Raw genomic sequence first — 25552 nt, forward strand, 5'->3', positions numbered from 1 at the left:
AGTATTAAACTACAGAGATACAGAGCTGTGATGTAGGACAGTCTTAAACTACAGAGATACAGAGCTGTGATGTAGGACAGTCTTAAACTACAGAGATACAGAGCTGTGATGTAGAGCAGTCCTAAACTACAGAGATACAGAGCTGTGATATCAGGCAGTCCTAAACTACAGAGATACAGAACTGTGATGTCAGGCAGTCCTAAACTACAGAGATACAGAGCTGTGATGTCAGGCAGTCCTAAACTACAGAGATACAGAGCTGTGATGTCAGGCAGTCCTAAACTACATAGACACAGAGCTGTGATGTAGAGCAGTCCTAAACTACAGAGATTACAGAGATGTGATGTAGAGCAGTCCTAAACTACAGAGATACAGAGCTGTGATGTAGAGCAGTCCTAAACTACAGAGATACAGAGCTGTGATGTCAGGCAGTCCTAAACTACAGAGATACAGAGATGTGATGTAGGACAGTCCTAAACTACAGAGAGACAGAGCTGTGATATAGAGCAGTCCTAAACTACAGAGATACAGAGCTGTGATGTAGGACAGTCTTAAACTACAGAGATACAGAGCTGTGATGTAGGACAGTCCTAAACTACAGAGATACAGAGCTGTGATGTAGGACAGTCTTAAACTACAGAGATACAGAGCTGTGATGTAGAGCAGTCCTAAACTACAGAGATACAGTGCTGTGATGGAGGACAGTCTTAAACTACAGAGATACAGAGCTGGTATGTAGGACAGTCTTAAACTACAGAGATACAGAGCTGTGATGTAGAGCAGTCCTAAACTACCTAGATACAGAGCTGTGATGTAGAGCAGTCCTAAACTACAGAGATACAGAGCTGTGATGTCAGGCAGTCCTAAACTACAGAGATACAGAGCTGTGATGTAGGACAGTCCTAAACTACAGAGAGACAGAGCTGTGATATAGAGCAGTCCTAAACTACAGAGATATAGAGCTGTGATGTAGGACAGTCTTAAACTACAGAGATACAGAGCTGTGATGTAGGACAGTCCTAAACTACAGAGATACAGAGCTGTGATGTAGGATAGTCTTAAACTACAGAGATACAGAGCTGTGATGTAGGACAGTCCTAAACTACAGAGATACAGAGCTGTGATGGAGGACAGTCTTAAACTACAGAGATACAGAGCTGTGATGTAGGACAGTCTTAAACTACAGAGATACAGAGCTGTGATGTAGAGCAGTCCTAAACTACCTAGATACAGAGCTGTGATGTAGAGCAGTCCTAAACTACAGAGATACAGAGCTGTGATGTCAGGCAGTCCTAAACTACAGAGATACAGAGCTGTGATGTAGGACAGTCCTAAACTACAGAGAGACAGAGCTGTGATATAGAGCAGTCCTAAACTACAGAGATATAGAGCTGTGATGTAGGACAGTCTTAAACTACAGAGATACAGAGCTGTGATGTAGGACAGTCCTAAACTACAGAGATACAGAGCTGTGATGTAGGATAGTCTTAAACTACAGAGATACAGAGCTGTGATGTAGGACAGTCCTAAACTACAGAGATACAGTGCTGTGATGGAGGACAGTCTTAAACTACAGAGATACAGAGCTGTGATGTAGGACAGTCTTAAACTACAGAGATACAGAGCTGTGATGTAGAGCAGTCCTAAACTACCTAGATACAGAGCTGTGATGTAGAGCAGTCCTAAACTACAGAGATACAGAGCTGTGATGTCAGGCAGTCCTAAACTACAGAGATACAGAGCTGTGATGTAGGACAGTCCTAAACTACAGAGAGACAGAGCTGTGATATAGAGCAGTCCTAAACTACAGAGATATAGAGCTGTGATGTAGGACAGTCTTAAACTACAGAGATACAGAGCTGTGATGTAGGACAGTCCTAAACTACAGAGATACAGAGCTGTGATGTAGGATAGTCTTAAACTACAGAGATACAGAGCTGTGATGTAGGACAGTCCTAAACTACAGAGATACAGAGCTGTGATGTAGGACAGTCTTAAACTACAGAGATACAGAGCTGTGATGTCAGGCAGTCCTAAACTACAGAGATACAGAGCTGTGATGTCAGGCAGTCCTAAACTACAGAGATACAGAGCTGTGATGTAGGACAGTCCTAAACTACAGAGAGACAGAGCTGTGATGTAGAGCAGTCCTAAACTACAGAGATTACAGAGCTGTGATGTAGAGCAGTCCTAAACTACAGAGATACAGAGCTGTGATGTCAGGCAGTCCTAAACTACAGAGATACAGAGCTGTGATGTAGGACAGTCCTAAACTACAGAGATACAGAGATGTGATATAGAGCAGTCCTAAACTACAGAGATACAGAGCTGTGATGTAGGACAGTCCTAAACTACAGAGCTCCAGAGCTGTGATGTAGGACAGTCCTAAACTACAGAGATACAGAACTGTGATATAAGGCAGTCCTAAACTACAGAGATACAGAGCTGTGATGTCAGGCAGTCCTAAACTACAGAGATACAGAGATGTGATGTAGAGCAGTCCTAAACTACAGAGATTACAGAGATGTGATGTAGAGCAGTCCTAAACTACAGAGATACAGAGCTGTGATGTAGAGCAGTCCTAAACTACAGAGATACAGAGCTGTGATGTCAGGCAGTCCTAAACTACAGAGATACAGAGATGTGATGTAGGACAGTCCTAAACTACAGAGAGACAGAGCTGTGATATAGAGCAGTCCTAAACTACAGAGATACAGAGCTGTGATGTAGGACAGTCTTAAACTACAGAGATACAGAGCTGTGATGTAGGACAGTCCTAAACTACAGAGATACAGAGCTGTGATGTAGGACAGTCTTAAACTACAGAGATACAGAGCTGTGATGTAGAGCAGTCCTAAACTACAGAGATACAGTGCTGTGATGGAGGACAGTCTTAAACTACAGAGATACAGAGCTGTGATGTAGGACAGTCTTAAACTACAGAGATACAGAGCTGTGATGTAGAGCAGTCCTAAACTACCTAGATACAGAGCTGTGATGTAGAGCAGTCCTAAACTACAGAGATTACAGAGCTGTGATGTAGAGCAGTCCTAAACTACAGAGATACAGAGCTGTGATGTAGAGCAGTCCTAAACTACAGAGATACAGAGCTGTGATGTCAGGCAGTCCTAAACTACAGAGATACAGAGCTGTGATGTAGGACAGTCCTAAACTACAGAGATACAGAGCTGTGATATAGAGCAGTCCTAAACTACAGAGATACAGAGCTGTGATGTAGGACTGTCCTAAACTACAGAGCTCCAGAGCTGTGATGTAGGACAGTCCTAAACTACAGAGATACAGTACTGTGATATAAGGCAGTCCTAAACTACAGAGATACAGAGCTGTGATGTCAGGCAGTCCTAAACTACAGAGATACAGAGATGTGATGTAGAGCAGTCCTAAACTACAGAGTTTACAGAGCTGTGATGTAGAGCAGTCCTAAACTACAGAGATACATAGCTGTGATGTAGAGCAGTCCTAAACTACAGAGATACAGAGCTGTGATGTCAGGCAGTCCTAAACCACAGAGATACAGAGCTGTGATGTAGGACAGTCCTAAACTACAGAGATACAGAGCTGTGATGTAGAGCAGTCCTAAACTACAGAGCTCCAGAGCTGTGATGTAGGACAGTCCTAAACTACAGAGATACAGAACTGTGATATAAGGCAGTCCTAAACTACAGAGATACAGAGCTGTGATGTCAGGCAGTCCTAAACTACAGAGATACAGAGATGTGATGTAGAGCAGTCCTAAACTACAGAGATTACAGAGCTGTGATGTAGAGCAGTCCTAAACTACAGAGATACAGAGCTGTGATGTAGGACAGTCTTAAACTACAGAGATACAGAGCTGTGATGTAGAGCAGTCCTAAACTACATAGATACAGAGCTGTGATGTAGGACAGTCCTAAACTACAGAGATACAGAGCTGTGATGTAGGACAGTCTTAAACTACAGAGATACAGAGCTATGATGTAGGACAGTCTTAAACTACAGAGATACAGAGCTGTGATGTAGAGCAGTCCTAAACTACAGAGATACAGCGCTGTGATGTAGGACAGTCCTAAACTACAGAGATACAGAGCTGTGATATCAGGCAGTCCTAAACTACAGAGATACAGAGCTGTGATGTAGAGCAGTCCTAAACTACAGAGATACAGAGCTGTGATATCAGGCAGTCTTAAACTACAGAGATACAGAGCTGGGATGTAGGACAGTCTTAAACTACAGAGATACAGAGCTGTGATGTAGGACAGTCTTAAACTACAGAGATACAGAGCTGTGATGTAGAGCAGTCCTAAACTACAGATATACAGAGCTGTGATGTAGAGCAGTCCTAAACTACAGAGATACAGCGCTGTGATGTAGGACAGTCTTTAACTACAGAGATACAGAGCTGTGATGTAGGACAGTCTTAAACTACAGAGATACAGAGCTGTGATGTAGAGCAGTCCTAAACTACAGAGATACAGAGCTGTGATGTAGGACAGTCTTAAACTACAGAGATACAGAGCTGTGATGTAGGACAGTATTAAACTACAGAGATACAGAGCTGTGATGTAGGACAGTCTTAAACTACAGAGATACAGAGCTGTGATGTAGGACAGTCTTAAACTACAGAGATACAGAGCTGTGATGTAGAGCAGTCCTAAACTACAGAGATACAGAGCTGTGATGTAGGACAGTCCTAAACTACAGAGCTCCAGAGCTGTGATGTAGGACAGTCCTAAACTACAGAGATACAGAGCTGTGATATCAGGCAGTCCTAAACTACAGAGATACAGAACTGTGATGTCAGGCAGTCCTAAACTACAGAGATACAGAGCTGTGATGTCAGGCAGTCCTAAACTACAGAGATACAGAGCTGTGATGTCAGGCAGTCCTAAACTACATAGACACAGAGCTGTGATGTAGAGCAGTCCTAAACTACAGAGATTACAGAGATGTGATGTAGAGCAGTCCTAAACTACAGAGATACAGAGCTGTGATGTAGAGCAGTCCTAAACTACAGAGATACAGAGCTGTGATGTCAGGCAGTCCTAAACTACAGAGATACAGAGATGTGATGTAGGACAGTCCTAAACTACAGAGAGACAGAGCTGTGATATAGAGCAGTCCTAAACTACAGAGATACAGAGCTGTGATGTAGGACAGTCTTAAACTACAGAGATACAGAGCTGTGATGTAGGACAGTCCTAAACTACAGAGATACAGAGCTGTGATGTAGGACAGTCTTAAACTACAGAGATACAGAGCTGTGATGTAGAGCAGTCCTAAACTACAGAGATACAGTGCTGTGATGGAGGACAGTCTTAAACTACAGAGATACAGAGCTGGTATGTAGGACAGTCTTAAACTACAGAGATACAGAGCTGTGATGTAGAGCAGTCCTAAACTACCTAGATACAGAGCTGTGATGTAGAGCAGTCCTAAACTACAGAGATACAGAGCTGTGATGTCAGGCAGTCCTAAACTACAGAGATACAGAGCTGTGATGTAGGACAGTCCTAAACTACAGAGAGACAGAGCTGTGATATAGAGCAGTCCTAAACTACAGAGATATAGAGCTGTGATGTAGGACAGTCTTAAACTACAGAGATACAGAGCTGTGATGTAGGACAGTCCTAAACTACAGAGATACAGAGCTGTGATGTAGGATAGTCTTAAACTACAGAGATACAGAGCTGTGATGTAGGACAGTCCTAAACTACAGAGATACAGAGCTGTGATGTAGGACAGTCTTAAACTACAGAGATACAGAGCTGTGATGTCAGGCAGTCCTAAACTACAGAGATACAGAGCTGTGATGTCAGGCAGTCCTAAACTACAGAGATACAGAGCTGTGATGTAGGACAGTCCTAAACTACAGAGAGACAGAGCTGTGATGTAGAGCAGTCCTAAACTACAGAGATTACAGAGCTGTGATGTAGAGCAGTCCTAAACTACAGAGATACAGAGCTGTGATGTCAGGCAGTCCTAAACTACAGAGATACAGAGCTGTGATGTAGGACAGTCCTAAACTACAGAGATACAGAGATGTGATATAGAGCAGTCCTAAACTACAGAGATACAGAGCTGTGATGTAGGACAGTCCTAAACTACAGAGCTCCAGAGCTGTGATGTAGGACAGTCCTAAACTACAGAGATACAGAACTGTGATATAAGGCAGTCCTAAACTACAGAGATACAGAGCTGTGATGTCAGGCAGTCCTAAACTACAGAGATACAGAGATGTGATGTAGAGCAGTCCTAAACTACAGAGTTTACAGAGCTGTGATGTAGAGCAGTCCCAAACTACAGAGATACAGAGCTGTGATGTAGAGCAGTCCTAAACTACAGAGATACAGAGCTGTGATGTCAGGCAGTCCTAAACCACAGAGATACAGAGCTGTGATGTAGGACAGTCCTAAACTACAGAGATACAGAGCTGTGATGTAGAGCAGTCCTAAACTACAGAGATACAGAGCTGTGATATCAGGCAGTCCTAAACTACAGAGATACAGAGCTGTGATGTAGAGCAGTCCTAAACTACAGAGATACAGAGCTGTGATGTCAGGCAGTCCTAAACTACAGAGATACAGAGCTGTGATGTAGGACAGTCCTAAACTACAGAGATACAGAACTGTGATATAAGGCAGTCCTAAACTACAGAGATACAGAGCTGTGATGTCAGGCAGTCCTAAACTACAGAGATACAGAGATGTGATGTAGAGCAGTCCTAAACTACAGAGATTACAGAGCTGTGATGTAGAGCAGTCCTAAACTACAGAGATACAGAACTGTGATATAAGGCAGTCCTAAACTACAGAGATACAGAGCTGTGATGTCAGGCAGTCCTAAACTACAGAGATACAGATATGTGATGTAGAGCAGTCTTAAACTACAGAGATACAGAGATGTGATGTCAGGCAGTCCTAAACTACATAGATACAGAGCTGTGATGTAGAGCAGTCCTAAACTACATAGATACAGAGCTGTGATGTAGGACAGTCCTAAACTACAGAGATACAGAGCTGTGATGTAGGACAGTCTTAAACTACAGAGATACAGAGCTGTGATGTAGGACAGTCTTAAACTACAGAGATACAGAGCTGTGATGTAGAGCAGTCCTAAACTACAGATATACAGAGCTGTGATGTAGAGCGTCCTAAACTACAGAGATACAGCGCTGTGATGTAGGACAGTCTTTAACTACAGAGATACAGAGCTGTGATGTAGGACAGTCTTAAACTACAGAGATACAGAGCTGTGATGTCAGGCAGTCCTAAACTACAGAGATACAGAGCTGTGATGTAGGGCAGTCCTAAACTACAGAGATACAGAGCTGTGATGTCAGGCAGTCCTAAACTACAGAGATACAGAGCTGTGATGTAGGACAGTCCTAAACTACAGAGATACAGAGCTGTGATGTCAGGCAGTCCTAAACTACAGAGATACAGAGCTGTGATGTAGGACAGTCCTAAACTACAGAGATACAGAACTGTGATATAAGGCAGTCCAAAACTACAGAGATACAGAGCTGTGATGTCAGGCAGTCCTAAACTACAGAGATACAGAGATGTGATGTAGAGCAGTCCTAAACTACAGAGTTTACAGAGCTGTGATGTAGAGCAGTCCCAAACTACAGAGATACAGAGCTGTGATGTAGAGCAGTCCTAAACTACAGAGATACAGAGCTGTGATGTCAGGCAGTCCTAAACCACAGAGATACAGAGCTGTGATGTAGGACAGTCCTAAACTACAGAGATACAGAGCTGTGATGTAGAGCAGTCCTAAACTACAGAGATACAGAGCTGTGATATCAGGCAGTCCTAAACTACAGAGATACAGAGCTGTGATGTAGAGCAGTCCTAAACTACAGAGATACAGAGCTGTGATGTCAGGCAGTCCTAAACTACAGAGATACAGAGCTGTGATGTAGGACAGTCCTAAACTACAGAGATACAGAACTGTGATATAAGGCAGTCCTAAACTACAGAGATACAGAGTTGTGATGTCAGGCAGTCCTAAACTACAGAGATACAGAGATGTGATGTAGAGCAGTCCTAAACTACAGAGATTACAGAGCTGTGATGTAGAGCAGTCCTAAACTACAGAGATACAGAGCTGTGATGTAGGACAGTCTTAAACTACAGAGATACAGAGCTGTGATGTCAGGCAGTCCTAAACTACATAGATACAGAGCTGTGATGTAGAGCAGTCCTAAACTACATAGATACAGAGCTGTGATGTAGGACAGTCCTAAACTACAGAGATACAGAGCTGTGATGTAGGACAGTCTTAAACTACAGAGATACAGAGCTGTGATGTAGAGCAGTCCTAAACTACAGATATACAGAGCTGTGATGTAGAGCAGTCCTAAACTACAGAGATACAGTGCTGTGATGGAGGACAGTCTTAAACTACAGAGATACAGAGCTGGTATGTAGGACAGTCTTAAACTACAGAGATACAGAGCTGTGATGTAGAGCAGTCCTAAACTACCTAGATACAGAGCTGTGATGTAGAGCAGTCCTAAACTACAGAGATACAGAGCTGTGATGTCAGGCAGTCCTAAACTACAGAGATACAGAGCTGTGATGTAGGACAGTCCTAAACTACAGAGAGACAGAGCTGTGATATAGAGCAGTCCTAAACTACAGAGATATAGAGCTGTGATGTAGGACAGTCTTAAACTACAGAGATACAGAGCTGTGATGTAGGACAGTCCTAAACTACAGAGATACAGAGCTGTGATGTAGGATAGTCTTAAACTACAGAGATACAGAGCTGTGATGTAGGACAGTCCTAAACTACAGAGATACAGAGCTGTGATGTAGGACAGTCTTAAACTACAGAGATACAGAGCTGTGATGTCAGGCAGTCCTAAACTACAGAGATACAGAGCTGTGATGTCAGGCAGTCCTAAACTACAGAGATACAGAGCTGTGATGTAGGACAGTCCTAAACTACAGAGAGACAGAGCTGTGATGTAGAGCAGTCCTAAACTACAGAGATTACAGAGCTGTGATGTAGAGCAGTCCTAAACTACAGAGATACAGAGCTGTGATGTCAGGCAGTCCTAAACTACAGAGATACAGAGCTGTGATGTAGGACAGTCCTAAACTACAGAGATACAGAGATGTGATATAGAGCAGTCCTAAACTACAGAGATACAGAGCTGTGATGTAGGACAGTCCTAAACTACAGAGCTCCAGAGCTGTGATGTAGGACAGTCCTAAACTACAGAGATACAGAACTGTGATATAAGGCAGTCCTAAACTACAGAGATACAGAGCTGTGATGTCAGGCAGTCCTAAACTACAGAGATACAGAGATGTGATGTAGAGCAGTCCTAAACTACAGAGTTTACAGAGCTGTGATGTAGAGCAGTCCCAAACTACAGAGATACAGAGCTGTGATGTAGAGCAGTCCTAAACTACAGAGATACAGAGCTGTGATGTCAGGCAGTCCTAAACCACAGAGATACAGAGCTGTGATGTAGGACAGTCCTAAACTACAGAGATACAGAGCTATGATGTAGAGCAGTCCTAAACTACAGAGATACAGAGCTGTGATATCAGGCAGTCCTAAACTACAGAGATACAGAGCTGTGATGTAGAGCAGTCCTAAACTACAGAGATACAGAGCTGTGATGTCAGGCAGTCCTAAACTACAGAGATACAGAGCTGTGATGTAGGACAGTCCTAAACTACAGAGATACAGAACTGTGATATAAGGCAGTCCTAAACTACAGAGATACAGAGCTGTGATGTCAGGCAGTCCTAAACTACAGAGATACAGAGATGTGATGTAGAGCAGTCCTAAACTACAGAGATTACAGAGCTGTGATGTAGAGCAGTCCTAAACTACAGAGATACAGAACTGTGATATAAGGCAGTCCTAAACTACAGAGATACAGAGCTGTGATGTCAGGCAGTCCTAAACTACAGAGATACAGATATGTGATGTAGAGCAGTCTTAAACTACAGAGATACAGAGATGTGATGTCAGGCAGTCCTAAACTACATAGATACAGAGCTGTGATGTAGAGCAGTCCTAAACTACATAGATACAGAGCTGTGATGTAGGACAGTCCTAAACTACAGAGATACAGAGCTGTGATGTAGGACAGTCTTAAACTACAGAGATACAGAGCTGTGATGTAGGACAGTCTTAAACTACAGAGATACAGAGCTGTGATGTAGAGCAGTCCTAAACTACAGATATACAGAGCTGTGATGTAGAGCAGTCCTAAACTACAGAGATACAGCGCTGTGATGTAGGACAGTCTTTAACTACAGAGATACAGAGCTGTGATGTAGGACAGTCTTAAACTACAGAGATACAGAGCTGTGATGTCAGGCAGTCCTAAACTACAGAGATACAGAGCTGTGATGTAGGACAGTCCTAAACTACAGAGAGACAGAGCTGTGATGTAGAGCAGTCCTAAACTACAGAGATTACAGAGCTGTGATGTAGAGCAGTCCTAAACTACAGAGATACAGAGCTGTGATGTCAGGCAGTCCTAAACTACAGAGATACAGAGCTGTGATGTAGGACAGTCCTAAACTACAGAGATACAGAACTGTGATATAAGGCAGTCCTAAACTACAGAGATACAGAGCTGTGATGTCAGGCAGTCCTAAACTACAGAGATACAGAGATGTGATGTAGAGCAGTCCTAAACTACAGAGTTTACAGAGCTGTGATGTAGAGCAGTCCCAAACTACAGAGATACAGAGCTGTGATGTAGAGCAGTCCTAAACTACAGAGATACAGAGCTGTGATGTCAGGCAGTCCTAAACCACAGAGATACAGAGCTGTGATGTAGGACAGTCCTAAACTACAGAGATACAGAGCTGTGATGTAGAGCAGTCCTAAACTACAGAGATACAGAGCTGTGATATCAGGCAGTCCTAAACTACAGAGATACAGAGCTGTGATGTAGAGCAGTCCTAAACTACAGAGATACAGAGCTGTGATGTCAGGCAGTCCTAAACTACAGAGATACAGAGCTGTGATGTAGGACAGTCCTAAACTACAGAGATACAGAACTGTGATATAAGGCAGTCCTAAACTACAGAGATACAGAGTTGTGATGTCAGGCAGTCCTAAACTACAGAGATACAGAGATGTGATGTAGAGCAGTCCTAAACTACAGAGATTACAGAGCTGTGATGTAGAGCAGTCCTAAACTACAGAGATACAGAGCTGTGATGTAGGACAGTCTTAAACTACAGAGATACAGAGCTGTGATGTCAGGCAGTCCTAAACTACATAGATACAGAGCTGTGATGTAGAGCAGTCCTAAACTACATAGATACAGAGCTGTGATGTAGGACAGTCCTAAACTACAGAGATACAGAGCTGTGATGTAGGACAGTCTTAAACTACAGAGATACAGAGCTGTGATGTAGAGCAGTCCTAAACTACAGATATACAGAGCTGTGATGTAGAGCAGTCCTAAACTACAGAGATCCAGCGCTGTGATGTAGGACAGTCTTTAACTACAGAGATACAGAGCTGTGATGTAGGACAGTCTTAAACTACAGAGATACAGAGCTGTGATGTAGGACAGTATTAAACTACAGAGATACAGAGCTGTGATGTAGGACAGTCTTAAACTACAGAGATACAGAGCTGTGATGTAGGACAGTCTTAAACTACAGAGATACAGAGCTGTGATGTAGAGCAGTCCTAAACTACAGAGATACAGAGCTGTGATGTAGGACAGTCTTAAACTACAGAGATACAGAGCTGTGATGTAGGACAGTCTTAAACAACAGAGATACAGAGCTGTGATGTAGAGCAGTCCTAAACTACAGAGATACAGAGCTGTGATGTAGGACAGTCTTAAACTACAGAGATACAGAGCTGTGATGTAGAGCAGTCCTAAACTACAGATATACAGAGCTGTGATGTAGAGCAGTCCTAAACTACAGAGATACAGAGCTGTGATGTAGGACAGTCTTAAACTACAGAGATACAGAGCTGTGATGTCAGGCAGTCCTAAACTACATAGATACAGAGCTGTGATGTAGAGCAGTCCTAAACTACATAGATACAGAGCTGTGATGTAGGACAGTCCTAAACTACAGAGATACAGAGCTGTGATGTAGGACAGTCTTAAACTACAGAGATACAGAGCTGTGATGTAGGACAGTCTTAAACTACAGAGATACAGAGCTGTGATGTAGAGCAGTCCTAAACTACAGATATACAGAGCTGTGATGTAGAGCAGTCCTAAACTACAGAGATCCAGCGCTGTGATGTAGGACAGTCTTTAACTACAGAGATACAGAGCTGTGATGTAGGACAGTCTTAAACTACAGAGATACAGAGCTGTGATGTAGGACAGTATTAAACTACAGAGATACAGAGCTGTGATGTAGGACAGTCTTAAACTACAGAGATACAGAGCTGTGATGTAGGACAGTCTTAAACAACAGAGATACAGAGCTGTGATGTAGAGCAGTCCTAAACTACAGAGATACAGAGCTGTGATGTAGGACAGTCCTAAACTACAGAGCTCCAGAGCTGTGATGTAGGACAGTCCTAAACTACAGAGATACAGAGCTGTGATATCAGGCAGTCCTAAACTACAGAGATACAGAGCTGTGATGTCAGGCAGTCCTAAACTACAGAGATACAGAGCTGTGATGTAGAGCAGTCCTAAACTACAGAGATACAGAGCTGTGATGTAGAGCAGTCCTAAACTACAGAGATACAGAGCTGTGATGTCAGGCAGTCCTAAACTACAGAGATACAGAGCTGTGATGTCAGGCAGTCCTAAACTACATAGATACAGAGCTGTGATGTAGAGCAGTCCTAAACTACAGAGATTACAGAGATGTGATGTAGAGCAGTCCTAAACTACAGAGATACAGAGCTGTGATGTAGAGCAGTCCTAAACTACAGAGATACAGAGCTGTGATGTCAGGCAGTCCTAAACTACAGAGATACAGAGATGTGATGTAGGACAGTCCTAAACTACAGAGAGACAGAGCTGTGATATAGAGCAGTCCTAAACTACAGAGATACAGAGCTGTGATGTAGGACAGTCTTAAACTACAGAGATACAGAGCTGTGATGTAGGACAGTCCTAAACTACAGAGATACAGAGCTGTGATGTAGGACAGTCTTAAACTACAGAGATACAGAGCTGTGATGTCAGGCAGTCCTAACTACAGAGATACGGAGCTGTGATGTAGAGCAGTCCTAAACTACAGAGATTACAGAGATGTGATGTAGAGCAGTCCTAAACTACAGAGATACAGAGCTGTGATGTAGGGCAGTCTTAAACTACAGAGATACAGAGCTGTGATGTAGGACAGTCTTAAACTACAGAGATACAGAGCTGTGATGTAGGACAGTCCTAAACTACCTAGATACAGAACTGTGATGTAGAGCAGTCCTAAACTACAGAGATACAGAGCTGTGATGTAGGACAGTCTTAAACTACAGAGATACAGAGCTGTGATGTAGGACAGTCTTAAACTACAGAGATACAGAGATGTGATGTAGGACAGTCCTAAACTACAGAGATACAGAGCTGTGATGTAGGACAGTCCTAAACTACAGAGATACAGAGCTGTGATGTAGGACAGTCCTAAACTACAGAGATACAGAGCTGTGATGTAGAGCAGTCCTAAACTACAGAGATACAGCGCTGTGATGTAGGACAGTCCTAAACTACAGAGATACAGAGCTGTGATGTAGGACAGTCCTAAACTACAGAGATACAGAGCTGTGATGTAGGACAGAGAGAAGCACTTGTGCTCTTTCTCATTCCAGCTTTTCGGGGTAAAATTGAGCTCATGTTCCCTGGCGGCACAAACTGGTCACTCTTTAGAATGCACTCTAATGTTCCATTGACCAATAAGAGACAGAGATAGGAGGGCAAGGGGGGAGAGTTTTAGGATAAGCGTCACCAAATACATTCCATTCATTATTATACTCTACATGTAATTGTATTGACATAATTTTGTCAAATACTTTTGGGTTCTTTCACAAATCAGGACCAATGAGTTAGCCAACGAACTGTCCTAATTATTCTGAAATAACATGCATAATAATATAATAATAATATAATATGCATAATGTGTCATCTTCACAGACTTTGGCCCATTTTGAGAAATGTTCAGAAAAATATTCAGTGAATACTCTACTGCTCGATGGTGTGGTGTGGGTGTGAAATGTGTTCCTTTTTGTCTGTATTGGAAAGATATCACAGAAAGTCATATATGAAACCATTGTGGGATATTCATTTATTTCTGGTTTCAGTGCTCTGAGGAAAAATAGCACTCTAAAAAATAAAATAATAAATAGCTCTCTCGCCCAGTCTTAATATTCGATTAAGATGTTTATTTTTTTGTGGTGGTCAATGTTTAATATAAAAACTCTGTTAACTCTTCCCTCTCTCTTGCGCGATCTCTTTTCCCCTCCACTTTTGGTTTCTCTCTTTTCTGTCACTCTTTCTCTCCTCCCTGGTTTCTCCTTCCCTTCCTCGTCCCCCTCTCTCTCCCCAATCCCTCCTCCTCCCTCTCCCCCTCTTGTCCTTTCTCCCCTCACCCCTCCCTCCTACTCCCTCTCTCTCCTCCTTGCTCCTCCTCCCCCTCCCTGCTCCCTCCCTTACCCTCTCTCCCCTCCCTCCTCTCTTCTCCCGCCTCCCTCTCTCTCCACACCACAGAAAACCATCTGGCTCGGAGCCGACTCCCAAGTCTCGGATCAGCATGCCGGCGCCCAGTCCCGACCACATCGGAGGCTTCAGGTTGGCCATGGCTACGTTCGCTGGAATCGAAAGCAAATTTGGACTCCACCTCCCAAGATACAACGTACATGTAATCCCCCCCGTCCAAGGAGGACGCCCCTTGAATTGAACTTCCTCTGCCCACACGTAGGGGGCAGAATAGAGCACACACGCAACCGTTACGCCCTCTCCCTCCCAACCCCGCCCCGTTGAGCACTTGGAATTTTCCACCCGAAAGAGAGGCACATTCTGACTAGTATGATGTGCCTCTTTAGGCTTTAAAGGAAAATATGTATCGATGTTTTAGTTGATATGAGACAAAAAAATAAATATTAAAGAAATTCTTGAAACAACCTTTATACGTCATGCTCTAAAATCACATCAGGTTGGTTTAGCTTCTGTTTTAGTCTCATATACCTGTAAATATGACTTTTTGAGTCAGTCTTATTGTGGAGATCAAGGGCTCTATTCAATCTGTGTCGCTGAAGCTAGAAATGTAAAAATAATTTCCTATTGAGCCGACGTCTGCAGCATTTACCGGGAATGCAGCATTTACCGGGAATGCTGTCTCCGCTGACGCGGAAGCGTTGCCATTAAATTGAAATCACGCTGTAACGCTGAATGTCCGTGATACTGATTAGATATAGCCCTAAGTGAAAGCTACAGTACTGACATTGTCTGTTGTGTTGGTCTTTTAACAGAGTTGTAGAGGGTCTGGCCAGGACTTGAATTAGACCTGGACTGCTTCCTCTTATTTCATCATCACTAAAGCCGGGACTCATTCAAAGATGCATTGTCAACAAGCACATTGCACTTGATTTTTTAAGGTCATTTATGCTTGAGCCGACATGCATAGCCTTTACCATGAATGTCAATGTCCGGGTTGACAGTGAAATGTGCTCGTCGACAAAAAAGCCTTTGTTTGAATCCCGGCCTAACCATATAATGGTGATTTTACTGTCTTTCACCAGAGAGTTTGTCTGATTAGAGCTTATTCTGTTGAGGTTATATCCGTCAAATGGACATGTTTTTATTTCCATGTTAAATGTGATGTTATCGATGGGGAATGTAACACAAGCACGCACATCCGAACAATGATTCTACTGTACATATGAGAACGAACAGAGAGACATATTTTCATATTGATACGGTTTGCCAAGTTGCTTTTTGGATACTGTGAAGCAAAAACAGGAATAATCTTGATCATGAAAAATATTGACCAAACACTTGAATGTAATACATACTGTTCAGTGTTACCACCATTTGCACCCAGTATTACTACTACTACTACGGTACTGTACTGCCTGTTATCCTAAGTTGAGTTGTCTGTCAGCTCAAACTGTGTTATGTGTTGAATTAATGTCTATTTAAAGAGTCAGGGCACAGCAGAGCAGAGGGAGAGAGCAGAAAGATGACTAGCTATACTACGCTACACTACATTACTCTAGTACACTACACTACATTACTCTATAGTACACCAAACTACACTAGACTAGCTGCTCGTTGTCATGCAAGACACCCGTATTTAAACTTGTACAGGAGAGGAGGATTATATGGTGTGTAATAATTGTGCCTTACTGTATGTATGGCAGCAATATTGAGATACACTGAGTGTACTAAACATTAGGAACAGCGTCTTAATATTGAGTTGCACCCCCTTTTGCCCCCAGAACAGCCTCAATTCGTCAGGGCATGGACTCTACAAGTTGTTGAAAGCATTCGACAGGGATGCTGGCCCATGTTGACGCCAATGCTTCCCACAGTTCTGTCAAGTTGAATGGATGTCCTTTGGGTGGTGGACCATTCTTGATACACACAGGAAACGATTGAGTGTGAAAAACCCAGCAGTAATGCAGTTCTTGACACACTCAAACCGGTGCGCCTGGCATCTACTACCATACCCCATTCAAAGGCATTTAAATCTGTTGTCTTGCCCATTGAATGGCACACATACATAATTAATGTCTTAATTGTCTCAAGGCTTAAAAATCCTGCTTTAACTTGTCTCCTCCCCTTCATCTACACCGATTGAAGTGGATTTAACAGGTGACATCAATAAGGGATCATTCAGTAACTTTCATTTGGATTCACCTGGTCAGTCTGTCAATGTTTTGTACACTCAGTGTATATGTACTAATAAAATGAAAGAGAAACGTCTAACGTTAGTTAACAAAGTGTGTGTGCCTTCTTTTACAAGGGGGTATGTTGTGGTGCGACAATTCAGAGAAAAGCTTGACGCCTGGTAAGAGAGAATCATAACAGACAAACGTCCAACTTGTGACACTGTAGTTCAACATCAACAACAAGTAAACAAGTTAACAGTTCTTCAGCCATGATTTATTGGCAGATATATCATGATAAACAGCGGGCACACACTCAAACAAAGTGCTAAACTAGAATTAGTTTCTTAGGCCTGTAGCCATGGACAGTGCAATAATCCTCACATTAGAGCCCTATAACATTGACATAAAGCAATTACAGACATCCACAACATATTAGAACATATCTATGAAGCTGTAAGAAGCTATACATGTGTTGCACGCAGGGGGTTGGATACTGAGAAAAGCACAACAAAAGCACTGTGAACATGAGACTTCTGTAACGTGACAGCATAGAGACCTATAGGCCCTGTTCTCACGGCTAGTTTCACAGCTGTAGTAAGACCTATGATTGGATATGGGATTCACTTAGGTTCTGAGCACTGTAAGACAGCTGACCACATACAGTAAGTGAATCAATAAATAATTCATATAGTAAATTACAAAGAGGCCCGAGGTGCTTATACGACTAACATATATTAACATAAATGAACACAAAAACAGTGATGTTAATACAGTAGAGAGAAAGCACGTTGTAGCCTGAACACACTGCTGGAATAGTGGTTGTGTTCCCCTGCTCAGACGTTGCATGCATCAACCAGTGGTTGCTAGCCACTTCATCGACTGTGCAGTCGGGCACCAGATTACTATAACATATGATGTGGTTAGCTGATAAGGTAAAATGCCTATCCAAGTGTTGTAAGATCTGGCACGTGTCAGCAAGGGCTGAACAGGAGAACACGACCCGTAGCTGTCACAGAGAGGGGGCGGGGTCTAGAAACACATGCTGCTGCTTTGACAGGTGTGTGAAATCATGTCATAAAGGTCTGAGAACAAAGCCTTCTGATGGGCTGGATCGCCTAGTGACCCACCCAGTGTGCCTGGCGATGCTCGGTGATCCCATTGGATCCTGCAGTGATTCATTCAATCCTATGGCGTCAGTTCCACAGGCCCTTCCTCCTCGCCGTCGGCCCGGTTGGCCTTGATCTCCATCAGGGTACAGGCGAAACGTGCCCAGTCCTCACTGTGGGGCACTGCCAGCTAGGAGGAACCACAGAGACAAAAACTAAATATATCCACCTTCACACTGCTAGATATCCCCAATGGTATTTTTCTATACAATAGATTATGTTTTGACCAATAACTGAGTCTTTGTCAGGATCCGATTGGCTGGTTTATCAGCCTCATGAGCAAATACAGTCCAGTATATGTATGATTCTGTTCATAGTCTAAATCTGTGGTCTCCTTGTTTACTGTCCACTACATTTACATTTCACATTACCAAAAGTCCCTGAAGAATCGAGGACCCTAGAAGAAATACAATTGTAGCTTTTACTTGAAGTTTCAAGCTAATCTAGTCAATGGTCAGTGAAATATACACGCGAGAACGTTGTTTCATTCCTTACAGGTTTTGTATGACTGTGACCTCCAGTAACCAGTCATTGCGAAGCACTGCTGTGAAAGTCAAATGGGAAAGGCTACTTGGTTGGTTGCTGTGGCTGCCACCCAGGCTGTCACTACGGTTACCACTTTGCAGGCTATAATTAACCAGCAATAAGGAGGTGGGAGGGGACAGCGGCCATTTTAAACCCTCAGAACTGTTAAAGCACACCAGGGATCCTCCTCAGGGAAATCATCATCAATACACTTAGGGTGCCTCCTAAATGGCACCCAACTCCCTATATGGTGCGCTACTTTTAACAACAAAAAAATAGATAACTAATGTAAAATATAATGTGTCCGTAAAATGTATATAGTATGGATAGTGCATTCGGAAAGTATTAAGACCCTTTGACTTTTTCAACATTTTGTTACGTTACAGCCTTATTCTAAAATGGATTCAAAAAGTTTTTTCCCTCGCCAATCTACACACCCCATAACGACGAAGCAAAAACAGGATTTTATAAATGTTTGCAAATTTAGTTTTAAAAAACCTGGAAATATCACATTTACAAAAGTATTCTGACTCTACTTTGTTGAAGCACCTTTGGCAGCGATTACAGCCTCGAGTCTTCTTGGGTATGACGCTACAAGCTTGGCACACCTGTATTTGGGGAGTTTCTCCCATTCTTCTCTGCAGATCCTCTCAAGATTTGTCAGGTTGGATGGGGAGCGTCACTAAACAGCTATTTCAGGTCTTTCCAGAGATGTTCGATTGGGTTCAAGTCCGGGCTCTGGCTGGGCAACTCAAGGATATTCAGAGACTTGTCCCAAGACCACTCCTGCGTTGTCTTGGCTGTGTGCTTAGGGTCGTTGTCCTGTTGGAAGGTGAAACTTTGCCCCCAGTCTGAGGTCCTAAGCGTTCTGGAGCAGGTTTCCATCAAGGATCTCTCTGTACTTTGCTCCATTCCTCTTTCCCTCAATCCTGACTGGTCTCCCAGTCCCTGCCAATGAAAACCATCCCCACAGCATGATGCTGCCACCACCATGCTTCACCGTAGGGATGGTGGCAGGTTTCCTCCAGACGTGATGCTTGGCATTCAGGCCAAAGATCGATCTTGGTTTCATCAGACCAGAGAATCTTGTTTCTCATGGTCTGAGAGTCCTTTAGGTGTCTTTTGGTGGACTCCAAAAGACACCTAAAGCTCTCATGTGCCTTTTACTGAGGAGTGGCTTCCGTCTGGCCTCTCTACCATAAAGGCCTGATTGGTGGAGTGCTGCAGAGATGGTTGTCCTTCTGGAATGTTCTTCCATCTCCACAGAGGAACCCTGGAGCTCTGTCAGAGTGACCATTGTGTTCTTGGACACCTCCCTGACCAAGGCCCTTCTCCCCCGATTGCTCAGTTTGGCCAGGCGGCCCGCTCTAGGAAGAGTCTTGGTGGTTCCAAACTTCTTCCATTTAACAATGATGGAGGCCACTGTGTTCTTGGGGACCTTCAATGCTGCAGAAATGTTTTGGTACTCTTCCCCAGATCTGTGCCTCGTCACAATCCTGTCTCGGAGTTCAAATTCCTCGGACCTCATGGCTTGGGTTTTGTCTGACATGCACTGTCACCTGTGGGACCTTATATAGACAGGTGTGTGCATTTCCAAATGTTCAATCATAGCAAATGGTCTGAATACTTAATGTATTTTTAAAAATACATTTGAAAACATTTCTAAAATCGTGTTTTAGCTTTTTTGGATTTAATCCATTTTAAAATAAAGCTGTAACATAACAAATTGTGGAAAAGGGAAGGGGTCTGAAAACTTTCCAAATGCACTGTATTTGATTTATTTTTGATTTGATTGAACCTTTATTTAAACAGGGAGTCACATTGAGATTAAACATATATTTTACAAGAGGGCCCTGTAAACACTACAATAAAAACAGAATGATAAAACAACATACATATACAGTACCAGTCAAAAGTTTGGACACACCTACTCATTCAAGGTTTTTCTTGATTTGTACTATTTTCTACATTGTAATAACCAGAAAAGTGTTAAACAAATCTAAATATATTTTATTTGAGATTCTTCAAAGTAGCCACCCTTTGCCTTGCTGACAGCTTTGCACACTCTTGTTATGTATCCCCCCAAAAGATATTTACCCCCAAATATATGGGGGATTGGAAATTATGCAAATAATTACATTGATAGAAGCCACACTCTATCTGCAATATTAAAGCTGATCTATTCAATGGCGCTATCTCCGTCATTTGGCAAGACGAAAACAAGTTGAGTTGGCAAAAGCAGAAACCGGCTGGCACACAGGGTAACGCTTTTATGGGAATTACAATCAATTATAGGTTACAGGGAAAGCCAATGAAAGTATTTACAGAGCACTTAACGAGGTCAAGCAACATGAACTATAAAATCTCTGAGAACACAAAACAAAGCCAGTAACAAGAAACTATCCACACATTCATTCCTTATCACTGTACCATCTCACACACCAGAGACATTTATTTGTATTCTCTGAAAATATAATTCAGGATAATGAACTACTTCATTATGGTGTCTCTCCTATCGTGATTTTTTATTTGATTAGTAATCCCCAGTCCCCGCAGGAGGCCTTTGGCCTTTTGGTAGGTTGTCATGGTAAATAAGAATTTGTTCTTAACCGACTTAGTTAAATAAAGGTTCAATAAAAATAAATATAGAGGTCCCGTGGTCAACTGTAAGTGCAGATATTGTTAAGTGGAAACGTCTAGGAGCAACAAAGGCTCAGCCGCGAAGTGGTAGGCCACACAAGCTCACAGAACGGGACTGCCTCAGTGCTGAAACACGTACAAATCATCTGTCCTCGGTTGCAACACTCACTACTGAGTTCCAAACTGACTCTGGAAGCAACGTCAGCAAAATAACTATTCGTCGGGAGCTTCATGAAATGGGTTTCCATGGCCGAGCAGCCACACACAAGCCTAAGATCACCATGCGCAATGCCAAGCGTCGGCTGGAGTGGTGTAAAGCTCACCGCCATTGGAGCGGTGGAAACTCCTTCTCTGGAGTGATGAATCATGCTTCACCTTCTGGCAGTCTGACAGACGAATCTGGGTTTGGCGGATGCCAGGAGAACGCTACCTGGCTCAATGCCATCTGTAAAGTTTGGTGGAGGAGGAATAATGGTCTGGGGCTGTTTTTCATGGTTCGGACTAGGGCCCTTAGTTCCAGTGAAGGGAAATCTTTAAAAAAAAAATTGTTATATGTTTATATGGGACAAGAATATCCCTGGGCAAAACCTTCCCTAATCAGGATGACACTGGACCAATTGTGTGCCTCTCATGGATCTCCCGGTCACGGCCGGCTGCAACAGAGCCTGGACTCAAATCAAATCAAATTTTATTTGTCACATACACATGGTTAGCAGATGTTAATGCGAGTGTAGCGAAATGCTTGTGCTTCTAGTTCCGACAATGCAGTAATAACCAACAAGTAATCTAGCTAACAATTCCAAAACTACTACCTTATAGACACAAGTGTAAGGGGATAAAGAATATGTACATAAAGATATATGAATGAGTGATGGTACAGAGCGGCATAGGCAAGATACAGTAGATGGTATTGAGTGCAGTATATACATATGAGATGAGTATGTAAACTATGTGGCATAGTTAAAGTGGCTAGTGATACATGTATTACATAAGGATGCAGAAGATGATATAGAGTACAGTATATACCTATACATATGAGATGAATAATGTAGGGTATGTAAACATTATATTAGGTAGCATTGTTTAACGTGGCTAGTGATATATTTGACATCATTTCACCTCAATTCCCATTATTAAAGTGGCTGGAGTTGAGTCAGTGTGTTGGCAGCAGCCACTCAATGTTAGTGGTGGCTGTTTAACAGTCTGATGGCCTTGAGATAGAAGCTGTTTTTCAGTCTCTCGGTCCCAGCTTTGATGCACCTGTACTGACCTCGCCTTCTGGATGATAGCGGGGTGAATAGGCAGTGGCTCGGGTGGTTGTTGTCCTTGATGATCTTTATGGCCTTCCTGTGACATCGGGTGGTGTAGGTGTCCTGGAGGGCAGGTAGTTTGCCCCCGGTGATGCGTTGTGCAGACCTCACTACCCTCTGGAGAGCCTTACGGTTGTGGGCGGAGCAGTTGCCGTACCAGGCGGTGATACAGCCCGACAGGATGCTCTCGATTGTGCATCTGTAGAAGTTTGTGAGTGCTTTTGGTGACAAGCCGAATTTCTTCAGCCTCCTGAGGTTGAAGAGGCGCTGCTGCGCCTTCTTCACGATGCTGTCTGTGTGGGTGGACCAATTCAGTTTGTCTGTGATGTGTACGCCGAGGAACTTAAAACTTACTACCCTCTCCACTACTGTTCCATCGATGTGGATAGGGGGTGTTCCCTCTGCTGTTTCCTGAAGTCCACAATCATCTCCTTAGTTTTGTTGACGTTGAGTGTGAGGTTATTTTCCTGACACCACACTCCGAGGGCCCTCACCTCCTCCCTGTAGGCCGTCTCGTTGTTGTTGGTAATCAAGCCTACCACTGTTGTGTCGTCTGCAAACTTGATGATTGAGTTGGAGGCGTGCGTGGCCACGCAGTCGTGGGTGAACAGGGAGTACAGGAGAGGGCTCAGAACGCACCCTTGTGGGGCCCCAGTGTTGAGGATCAGCGGGGTGGAGATGTTGTTGCCTACCCTCACCACCTGGGGGGCGGCCCGTCAGGAAGTCCAGTACCCAGTTGCACAGGGCGGGGTCGAGACCCAGGGTCTCGAGCTTGATGACGAGCTTGGAGGGCACTATGGTGTTAAATGCCGAGCTGTAGTCGATGAACAGCATTCTCACATAGGTATTCCTCTTGTCCAGATGGGTTAGGGCAGTGTGCAGTGTGGTTGAGATTTCATCGTCTGTGGACCTATTTGGGCGGTAAGCAAATTGGAGTGGTTCTAGGGTGTCAGGTAGGGTGAAGGTGATATGGTCCTTGACTAGTCTCTCAAAGCACTTCATGATGACGGAAGTGAGTGCTACGGGCGGTAGTTGTTTAGCTCAGTTACCTTAGCTTTCTTGGGAACAGGAACAATGGTGGCCCTCTTGAAGCATGTGGGAACAACAGACTGGGATAGGGATTGATTGAATATGTCCGTAAACACACCAGCCAGCTGGTCTGCGCATGCTCTGAGGGCGCGGCTGGGGATGCCGTCTGGGCCTGCAGCCTTGCGAGGGTTGACACGTTTAAATGTTTTCCTCACGTCGGCTGCAGTGAAGGAGAGTCTGCATGTTTTAGTTGCGGGCCGTGTCAGTGGCACTGTATTGTCCTCAAAGCGGGCAAAAAAGTTATTTAGTCTGCCTGGGAGCAAGACATCCTGATCCGTGACGGGGCTGGTTTTCTTTTTGTGATCCGTGATTGACTGTAGACACTGCCACATACCTCTTGTGTCTGAGCCGTTGAATTGAGATTCTACTTTGTCTCTATACTGACGCTTAGCTTGTTTGATTGCCTTGCGGAGGGAATAGTTACACTGTTTGTATTCAGTCATGTTTCCAGTCACCTTGCCCTGATTAAAAGCAGTGGTTCGCGCTTTCAGTTTCATGCGAATGCTGCCATCAATCCACGGTTTCTGGTTTGGGAATGTTTTAATCTTTGCTATGGGAACGACATCTTCAACGCACGTTCTAATGAACTCGCTCACCGAATCAGCGTATTCGTCAATGTTGTTGTCTGACGCAATACGGAACATATCCCAGTCCACGTGATGGAAGCAGTCTTGGAGTGTGGAATCAGATTGGTCGGACCAGCGTTGAACAGACCTCAGCGCGGGAGCGTCTTGTTTTAGTTTCTGTCTGTAGGCAGGGATCAACAAAATGGAGTCGTGGTCAGCTTTTCCGAAAGGAGAGCGGGGCAGGGACTTATATGCGTCGCGGAAGTTGGAATAGCAATGATCCAAGGTTTTTCCAGCCCTGGTTGCGCAATCGATATGCTGATAAAATTTAGGGAGTCTTGTTTTCAGATTAGCCTTGTTAAAATCCCCAGCTACAATGAATGCAGCCTCCGGATATATGGGTTCCAGTTTGCAAAGAGTCAAATAAAGTTCGTTCAGAGCCATCGATGTGTCTGCTTGGGGGGGAATATATACGGCTGTGATTATAATCGAAGAGAATTCCATTGGTAGATAATGCGGTCGACATTTGATTGTGAGGAATTCTAAACCAGGATCTCTAGTGTATGTCAGAATATCTATTTAACCTTTGTTTAGCCAGGTAATTGAGAACAAATTATATTTGATAATAACAACCTGGTGTAATATTATAATATAATGATATCATTGATTTTGAAAATAATACCATTGGGGCATAAACAGCCTACTATGATTTTGTCCCAAATGTGGTACCCTAATCCCTATGGGCCATGATCAAAAGTAGTGCACTATATAGGGAATAGGGTTCCATTTGGGATGCATGTTATGACTGTACCGATCAGCAGGACTATTGCCTCTTCACATTCCATCGTGTTGCATTGTTGCTAGACCTTCTTCCCAATCCATTCTAGTTTTAGCTCTTTCTTTACGGTGTTTAATAGCTTCACTCCTTCCAGGAAATAAAAACCATTCAAACTTCACTGGAGGTTTTATTTATGAGCCACCATTACCATCAACCAACAGAGAGGGAGAAAGAGAGAGAGAGAGACAGAGGGAGAGAGAGAGAGAGAGAGAGAGAGAGGGAGAAAGAGAGAGAGAGAGACAGAGGGAGAGAGAGAGAGAGAGAGAGAGAGAGAGAGGGAGAAAGAGAGAGAGAGGGACAGAGGGAGAAAGAGAGAGAGAGACAGAGGGAGAGAGAGAGAGAGAGAGAGAGAGAGAGGGAGAGATAAATAGAAAGGGAGGGAGAGATAGGGAGAGGGAGATAAAGAGAGAGAGATAAAGAGCGAGGGAGAGGGAGAGAGTGAGGGATCAAGAGGGGGAGAGAGAGGGAGGGAAAGATAGGGGGAGGGAGAGAGGGAGGGCAAGATAGGGGGAGGGAGAGAGGGAGTGAAATATAGGGGAGAGAGAGAGGGAGGGAAAGATAGAGGGAGTGAAAGATAGGGGGGAAGAGAAAAGGGCTGCGTCCCAAATTGCACCCTATTCC

At 43.5% G+C, this 25552-nt stretch overlaps 2 protein-coding genes across 3 annotated transcripts in view; one reads left to right on the forward strand and one right to left on the reverse strand.

Annotated features, from left to right (window-relative positions):
* The window catches only part of LOC115120861 (electrogenic aspartate/glutamate antiporter SLC25A13, mitochondrial-like), a 132879-nt gene extending 115990 nt beyond the window's left edge, over nt 1-16889 (forward strand). The window contains exon 18 of the mRNA XM_065020302.1: nt 14675-16889. Within this exon, the coding sequence (XP_064876374.1) occupies nt 14675-14864 (190 nt within the window). The 3' untranslated portion in view covers nt 14865-16889. The remainder of the gene's footprint in view (nt 1-14674) is intronic.
* A 160-nt stretch (nt 16890-17049) lies between these two features.
* The window catches only part of LOC115123843 (cytoplasmic dynein 1 intermediate chain 1), a 151513-nt gene continuing 143010 nt past the window's right edge, over nt 17050-25552 (reverse strand). For both annotated transcript variants that reach the window (XM_065020303.1, XM_065020304.1), the window contains exon 18: nt 17050-18093. In XM_065020303.1, the coding sequence (XP_064876375.1) occupies nt 17983-18093 (111 nt within the window). In that variant the 3' untranslated portion in view covers nt 17050-17982. The remainder of the gene's footprint in view (nt 18094-25552) is intronic.

This window comes from Oncorhynchus nerka, linkage group LG7, assembly GCF_034236695.1.
Source record: "Oncorhynchus nerka isolate Pitt River linkage group LG7, Oner_Uvic_2.0, whole genome shotgun sequence".
In the NCBI taxonomy this organism is placed as follows: Eukaryota; Metazoa; Chordata; class Actinopteri; order Salmoniformes; family Salmonidae; genus Oncorhynchus; species Oncorhynchus nerka.